This window comes from Lupinus angustifolius, chromosome LG10 (genome assembly GCF_001865875.1).
Source record: "Lupinus angustifolius cultivar Tanjil chromosome LG10, LupAngTanjil_v1.0, whole genome shotgun sequence".
NCBI classification, from domain to species: domain Eukaryota; kingdom Viridiplantae; phylum Streptophyta; class Magnoliopsida; order Fabales; family Fabaceae; genus Lupinus; species Lupinus angustifolius.
Window position 1 is genome coordinate 3742003 of NC_032018.1, and position 8779 is coordinate 3750781.

Genomic DNA, 8779 nt, shown 5'->3' on the forward strand with positions numbered 1-8779 from the left:
TTCGAAGAATTAATAATAATTAAATATGAATTATGAATGATATATTTTTTCTAATATATTTAGTGCATACATTTTTCTTCTTCTAGATTTGAACAAACGTAAACTTCTCAGGGTTACTTTGGTCATTGGAATTCCATTTTAATAAAAGAATGATATAAACAAATAAGTGTATGGAGTTTTACTTTATTGAATTAGTTCACCCTATACACCTTCACATACATACATTTATATGTATATATGATAAGTGGAAACTATAGTAGAAAATTAGTTACAACAAATATGAATCATACAACTATTAACATTAAAAGTTACTTAACGATTAATTAAAATATATTAATATTCAAATAAGAATGAATAGTCTATGTATAATTTCGTATATTATAAATAAAGACCAACTTAAACACTCATTCTATCAGTAAAGTATAGGAGAGCAATGGAGTGTTACAAATTCCAGTTAGTGGCCATAGTCTCATTGGTGCTTCTTCTTCCAAGCACTCAAGGGTGGGGAAAAGATGGGCATGCCATAGTTTGCAAGATTGCTCAGGTTTGAGAATAATTGTCTTTGTATTTTCTCTCTCTCTCTCTATATATATATATATATATATATATGTATATGTATATGAATGTGTTTGATTGAATAATAATGCAGTATCTTTTTATACCATTTTGAAACAGTCTCGCCTGAGCGATGCTGCTGCAGATGCTGTGAAACAACTGCTACCAGCTTATGCACAAAATGACTTGTCAAGTGTGTGTTCATGGGCTGATACTGTCAGATTTTATGTTCGTTGGTCAGGTCCTTTACACTTCGCTGATTCTCCTGACAAAGTTTGCAATTATGATTTTAAAAGTAAGTTCCTTTTTCATCCTTCTCATAATAATGTCCCTTGTTTTGTCCCCTTCCGACTTTGGCATATGAATCATCATGACATTTGCTTATATATATGTGTCTCATCATTTATGTTAGGAGAAAAAGATGAATGCATCGAGTTTTTTACACTGTTATTAAGTTCCATTGATTTTGAAGTTATTAACCAAAGTGGTATGAACAATCAGGGGATTGCAAGGATCAGAATGGAGTGAAAGGAAGATGTGTTGTGGGAGCTATTAGCAATTTCACTGACCAGCTACTCACCTATAATACCAAGACCAAGACTGAATGTAAGCTCTTGTTAACATTACCCTATAATTAATTAACCTTATATTTGTCTCATCATTTTTTCTATATATTTTCATTTCTGACTCTGACCAAATTCTTGTTTGGACATTGTGAAATCATAATATCAGATAACCTCACACAAGCACTTCTATACTTTTCTCATTTTATGGGAGATGTCCATCAGGTATGCATTATAAAGCTCTAAATCGACCGTAAATAAGGTAGCGTTTGGCACGCGGACAGAACAATTTTTCGCTATCCTAATGGCTTTTTTGTATTCTTAATTTGCAGCCTCTACATGTGGGTTTTACCTCAGACAAGGGAGGCAATACAATTGCTGTTCGCTGGTTCAAAAGGAAGGAAAATCTACATCATGTGAGTCTAATTTTCAACTTCATCAACTGCAAAAAAATATATGATGAATTTCACTATTTCTGATGACTAATTTTGTGCTACACAGATTTGGGATGTTAACATAATTGAGACAGCAGAAGAAAGATTCTACAATTCCAACATTGATGACTTCACTGCTGATCTTCAAAAGAATATCACGGTATTCTATGCATCAACTTTCTCTTATTTTCAGCTTAAGGAACTTCTTAATCGAAGTTAATTGTTTATTTCATTTTTTTCTGAAACAGAAAGGATGGGCTAATCAAATAAAAGGATGGGAAACCTGTGATAATAATAAAATCTCATGCGCAGATGTGTATGTATTTTTAGTGTTTCTTTATCAAATAGTTCCTTACTTAATTACTACTTTGCTTTAAACATTTTTGGTGATGGCAATACACTTCAATTTGTGTTTTGATTTTCATTTTACTACCTATATCTTTTATACGGGGTTATTAAACTTTCTCTTCCAAAAACTGCAGCCTGAAAAATCCTAAAAGCAAAGTCTCAAGTTCGAGTCTTATGAATGAAAATAATATAGAAGTTTAATGTGATTGCCCGAATATCAAAGTTCTTAAACCCCAAAAAATCATAAGATTTTAGTTGCTCTACACATGTTATTTAAATTTGTATGTTTATCTTGGACAATTTTTTTAGGTATGCATCTGAAGGTGTAAAAGCAGCATGTGATTGGGCATATAAAGATGTCACTGAAGATGAAACACTAAGTGGTAAGTTATATAAAACTTGTTGAAATGAAGAGTCTTTTGTTTAATTTTTCTTACTAAGCATGAAATAATTTTCTATATTGCAGATGATTACTTTGAATCACGTTTGCCAATAGTCCAGTTGCGATTAGCTCAAGGAGGAGTTAGATTGGCTGCAACTCTTAATCGTATATTTGGTTGATGTAATATGTGATTCAGCAGTTTTTAAAATATGAAATAAGTCTAAGCTATATAGAAATAAGAATAAAGTTTCTGCATTATTGCTCTATATAGGTTACTTTGTAATAGTTTGTCTTTCAATATTGATAACATATTCTTGTATTAGTTAGCCTTGCCTATATTTCAAGCTTCAAAAAATCATGAACTGATAAGGTTACTAGTATTTATGATCCAGCAACATACACAAAAGAAGCTCAAGTCTTGGCATACATTATCAGTTGTGACCATGAGAAATTGAACAGAATGAATAAAAAAACTTTATTACTTGGTCACTTATTCACAAGTTCTCGTATCTATTTAAATTTTCTTTAGAGGTTATGAGTCTCGATGTAACAACAAGGTTGTTTGTCTTGTGACTTTGGGTTGAAGTCTTGGAAACAATTTCTTCACTTTCAAGAATATAACTACCTATATCTAATATCTCAAATCTCACTAGATGAGAGTCTCGTGCAATTAGCAGCACTATAACTCAAATGAAACAAGTCTTATCTAAATTGGGTTGATGGTATTATGGTGTTTTTCATTTGAACCTTAATAAGGTGGATAAAAATGTATATAAGGTGTTGCCAAAGATTGCAGGTGCCAGAAATGAAAAACACCATACATTGCAACAAATGGAATCTATCTTTCAAGTCCATCATTTCATGCAATCTTGCAACAACTCAACAACATACACATTAAGGCATGAATCAGAAAGGGAAAAATATATTAAAATTCATAATTTTAAAAGCCATGCAAGACATAAATATCATAGAGCAGAAAAGTTCACTAAGTTTTCCTCCGGATTAGGGAATATCAAGAATGGATTAGATCGCCACTCAGGGTCGGCCCAACCTAGCAAAGGGCTTTAGGCCCCTAAATTTGTAGGCTCCCAATTGTTTTAGCCGACAACAAATTAAATAGCTATTCGATTATTACCATACATGGTCATTTTTGTATTCCAAGACTGTAATCTTTTTGCAAGATTTGTCATATTGTAAAGTTTTTCCCCCCTCATTCCTAAGTAGTGTCTACCTGCCCGATCTTTATTCGGTAGCATATTTTTTTATATTTTAACTTTTTTATATTATTTCAATTTTTTTGATATTTTAGAAACTCAATATATATTTATATTTTACATCTTACTTCCTAATTATACTTTTATTTACTTCTCTTTTTCACCCCTACAATTTCTCCATTTATTTTTAATTTAGTTTTCAATTGTTATTTTAGTCAAATTATATTATTTTTATATCATTTAATAATTTCTTACACTATAAGTATAATATTAAACATCAAAGGATATTGAAAGGATTAAGTATTACTCTCCATGGACCATAGGTTAATAATCATCCAAGGAATCCTCGCGTGCCTACTTTTCATATTTTCATGTTCCCTTGCTCCTTTATTGCTTATTTGTTATCTTCTAAAATATAAATTGTCTTCAGTACTAGTCTCTTATTGCTTGCTCAATCATGAAACCCATTATTCCATTGCATTATATAAGTACAATATAATCATTGCCCTATCTGTTAAAATAGCAGTGGCCCGCTTACTAGATATTATTTTCCCTTTATTTGGTACGTGAAAACTTAAGAGAGGAAGAAAAGGTTGTTTCATTAAGAGGTCAGAGTGAACTTACATTAATACTTATGGCTAGACTTGGAAGAAATTGTTCTTTAAATAGAATAATGATATTGTTTTTTTTATTATAAGCGAAAATGTATTAAAGAAGCACAAGAGGTGTTAACCCAATACAAGAGAAAGATCATAAATTGATCTTTTTAAATGAAATAGAAATACAAGCAATTGAGTCATTACACAAATTAGCAAAGAGTAAAGAAGTTGGAGCAACTTTTGATTGAAACCAAGACCAAGATTGGACTTGAAATAATGATATTGAATAATGATATTGTTGAATAGATGGGATAGAAGGGGGGAAGGAAAGAAGTTTATGTAAATTGTTTAAGATGTGTTCTATTGTTGTGTTCATCAATGGAATGACATTGATTTATATTATTTTAGAACTGTTTGCGAGTTGAGTTTTGAATAAAAAAGAAAGTAAAGATTTCAGAATCATTGCACAAATGTATTTCAGCTTTCAAGTTGTTATCTTTCTTTGTTACCTTCTAAAAACTAACTGGTAAATAGATCTTAAACTCTCAAAATTAGTTCTCTTTAAGTTGAGTTTAAAATTTTATAAAATAAATAAATACTTAATTCTTCTTTTTTGTCTTCTCAAGTTCTTGAAGGCCTCCAAGCTCATTCACAACTTTGATATTTAATATTATGAAATCGTGGGACCACAATTGCACGGTTGGTAAAACGATTCCTAATGTATAAGTTTTATGACTTGATTCCATGTGTTATGCACTTCCCAAACTAAGGAATCAAAATAATGTGATGATATTTGAAGCAAAATGTTGAGAGATTTTTAGGTGTTTCGGACCAAGATAAACTCCTGGTCTGTGTAGTTTAATGTATGATACAATGGCTATAGTAACGTTGGAAACGAGTCGAACCGAGTCGAATCACAGTCCAGCTCGGTTCAACTCAATAAGGATTGGTTCGGCTCAAAACTCGACTCGAGTTCGAAACGAGTTATTTTTTTAGCTCGAGTTCGGTTCGGTTAAAGTTCGCGAACTGTTCAGCTTAGTTCGAATTGGTTTGTTTAGACAACTTAAATACTTAATTAATTTTTTAAAATACTACAAAAAGTTTTATACATCTTATTTATATATATATATATAATAACAATAATTATAAAAAATAATGCATGACTAATAATAAATATAAAAAAATAATTTATATATATATATTGAGTCAGTTCATAAACCTAACGAGTCAAACTGTATCTAAATCGAGTTTAGCTCATTTATTTAACGAGCTCAATTTTCAGCTTACTCATTTGTTTCATGAACCAAGTTTATCGACCTAAATAACGAATCGAGTTTCGAACGAATACCGAGTTTGTTTGATTCATTGTCAGCTCTAGGTTATAATAGTGTTGGAAACGAGCCGAACCGAGTCAAAGCAGAGTCCAACTCGGTTCAGCTCGATAAGGATTGGTTCGGCTCGAAACTCGACTCGAGTTCGAGACGAATTATTTTTTTAGCTCAAGTTCGGCTCAGTTAAAGTTTGCAAACTGTTCGAGTTAGTTCGAATTGGTTCGTTTAGACAATTTAAATACTTAATTAATTTTTTAAAATACTACAAAATTTTTTATACATCTTATTTATATATATAATAACAATAATTATAAAAATAATGCATGACTAATAATAAATATAAAAAATAATTTATATAAATATATATCGAGTCAGTTCATTCATGAATCTAACGAGTCCAACTGTATCTAAATCGAGTTTAATTCATTTATTTAACGAGCTCAATTTCCAGCTTAAGATCGGCTCATTTGGTTCATGAACCAAGTTTATCAAACTAAATAACGAATCGAATTTTGAACAAATACCGAGTTTATTCGGTTCATTGTCTACCTAGGTTATAGTATTAAAAATATAGAATAACATATGATAATCAATATGAAGTGAAAATTTTCTAACTCCTATAACACATGAAGATTTCTAATATTTACAAGCAATACCAAGTTAAATATTTCAAAACTAGAATGGTTGACCGGTTTGTGTTTTAAGTACAGCGATGCATGCATGGTTGCAATCAAAGCCATCATTTCAATATCATATTAAGTAGCCATGCCAACCCTTCATATATGTCCCTTTCCCACGGCTACATAATTAGGTGGTTATATATAGCATAGTTAATAAAAGTTCATTCAGCATGTAACATAAATGGATTAAGGTATTTGGTCAAGTTTATACGTATTATACGGATTAACTATATGATCCAATGTACCTAGCTTTTAGGAACCCAAAAAAATAGTGTGTTGAGGTTCTCAGCAATTTCTTTATACGATTATAATAAGATAAACAAAAAGAAATATTCAATTCTTCTAGTCTTTAGTTAATAATGTTGGAAGAGGGGCATGGAAAAATGTTGGTACTTACCATTCATCAAATATATAAAAATCGACCATTGACATCAAAACCGACAACATCATGTGCAAATTTGATGATTTATTGAATGGAAAATCACCCTTGATAATCATATATTCATACTCTTTTGTCTCATGCAAAATTGTGATGGGGAATTTGAGGCCATCCATTTAGAATAAGAAGCAAGAAGATGCACCTAACCTTTTTTTCTTCCCATTTCTTTTTATTTGTCCCTTTCAGTTATATTGTGCTTGTTGTTTTCTCAAATTTTTAGGTGCTTCGTGGAACTATCAAATAACCTTTTTCTATTTAAATTTTGAAAAATATAATGAGACACGCAATACCTTCTATAATACTGTGACAAGTGGACAAGTTTTACAAAGAAAAAAGCAATAGTCTTTTTTTTTTTTTTTGTAACAGTGGGGATGTGAGTGCTACGACCCATGAAGATCACATATCCTAAAAATGTTATGTCTTTATATCCTTAATTAATCAAATTATAACAAATAATAATAAAAATATTAGTTTATGTTTTTATAACTTTTCTTTTAATTAAGTGTTATCTTTTAATTGGAAATTGATACATCAAATGTGATTGATGATCTCCAAGAGACAACATACATTGTCACGGACATATTGAAGCAATATATGCAGAAAAATTTGAAACTTTGAATTGAGAGGATAACATATGAAACCCCACCCAACTTGAACCTTACCATGCACGAATGATCTTCATTAATTTGCAATTTCTTATATTATTGTTTGGATTGATAATATACATGTTTTTTCTGTTTGTTTTGTTTATACTATGTGTGAGTTAATTGGTGAAAAAGTCTCTCATTAATTAATTATTGATGAAACTTATTTTTATACATTTTTAGAGTTTTTTCCATGCTCGTTTTCCTCTTTTTTCTTTTTCACTAATAGATTGGGTGAGATACTTATCATATTATCTTTCTTTTTGTTGATGTAGAGAAGTATTGATTGTTCTCTTAATTATTTTATCCATAAATTAATAAATTTTTTATTATTAATCAAAAAATTTATTGATAGTTTGAAATGAATACTAGATAAATCTATAAATCTAATATCTTAAGTTTTAAGTGAAGGCTATGATATCAGTTAGTCTTACGCCTATTTTACAGATTTGAAGGACTTTTGGCAACCCTAGTCTTAAGTACATTATTTATTTTTCTCTAATTGATTTATAATATATCTCACTAATTTTTTTTTCTTTTCTTATTAACTTACAACCTTTTTAGGAGTTGTAAGGTGCTCTAATGATTAAGGTGGAAAAGTTTAAGGATCGAAGTGCAAAAGGTTGAGTTTGAATCTCATCCAAAACAAATTTAAAATTCTTTTATAAAAATGAGTTACAAAGTAGTTTGATGGTTAAGGAGAATGAGTGAATGAAATAATGTTGATGATTCGAACCCTCCCCATCAAATACCAACTTACTAACATTTGTCAATAAAAAAGGTTTGAACTTTTCTTTATTTATCAACTAAGGAGACTTCATCCCAGTAAAAAAAATATTTTTCAATTTCCTTTTTCAAATAAACATAGAACGAGACATTGGTTAAAGTAGGGGAAGTACAACAAGAATAAAGATGCATGTCATGCCCAATTTTGATTCAGGAAAATGACAGGTCTGGTTTAATTTCAGATTCAAGAAGCAATTCAGGTACCAAAAGATCCAAAACTTTTAATCAAAGCTATATCAATGCTAGTACGAAAAATCTATATCAAAGCACTTAGGTTAAATAAGAAACGGTAATTAATAACATGATCGATTATTCTGGTATTCCTTGAGAGTAAGTATAACTAACTACACATTCTGCATTGGATATTTGAATATGCAGATTGCTTGTGATAGTTGAACTTCAGCCATAAATTCATTGTGGTTAGTGGTTGCCTTTGTCCCACTTTGAGATCTAATTATTGATTATATTGCATGTGTTAGTGGATGAATTTGCCTTTTAAACTCCGAAAAAAATGGCTTTTGTCCTTTGGCTTCGACCCAAATAATAGGGACAGGACTGTATTCCTGTCTTGATGTTATTGACAAAACGGAACTTGTTTATAAACTAACCAAACAAATAATATTATCATTGAATAACTAAAATACATTTACATTTTGGGTTTAATTTCACTCTTCTTTTTTTTTATAAGCGAAAATGTATTAAAGAAGCACAAGGGGTGCTAACCCAATACAAGAGAAAGATCATAAATTGACTTTAGAGGCTAAGTGCATTAATGCATTATCATTATTCTTTGAATCTTTCTCA

At 30.2% G+C, this 8779-nt stretch overlaps 1 protein-coding gene across 1 annotated transcript; it reads left to right on the forward strand.

Annotated features, from left to right (window-relative positions):
* On the forward strand, positions 406–2668 carry LOC109358106 (endonuclease 2). The gene is made up of 9 exons (XM_019602181.1): positions 406–544; positions 676–850; positions 1057–1161; positions 1288–1343; positions 1451–1534; positions 1620–1712; positions 1801–1868; positions 2210–2283; positions 2367–2668. Exons 1-9 carry the CDS (start codon positions 434–436, stop codon positions 2459–2461), a joined length of 861 nt encoding a protein of 286 aa, XP_019457726.1. The 5' UTR covers positions 406–433; the 3' UTR covers positions 2462–2668.

What these genes read in the sequence shown, in the direction of transcription:
- LOC109358106 (XM_019602181.1), top strand. Translation starts at nt 434, where the DNA reads ATGGAGTGTTACAAATTCCAGTTAGTGGCCATAGTCTCATTGGTGCTT. An exon ending in TTGCAATTATGATTTTAAAA is followed by an intron (nt 851 to 1,056) that starts GTAAGTTCCTTT and finishes ATGAACAATCAG; the next exon opens with GGGATTGCAAGGATCAGAAT. An exon ending in TGAAGATGAAACACTAAGTG is followed by an intron (nt 2,284 to 2,366) that starts GTAAGTTATATA and finishes TCTATATTGCAG; the next exon opens with ATGATTACTTTGAATCACGT.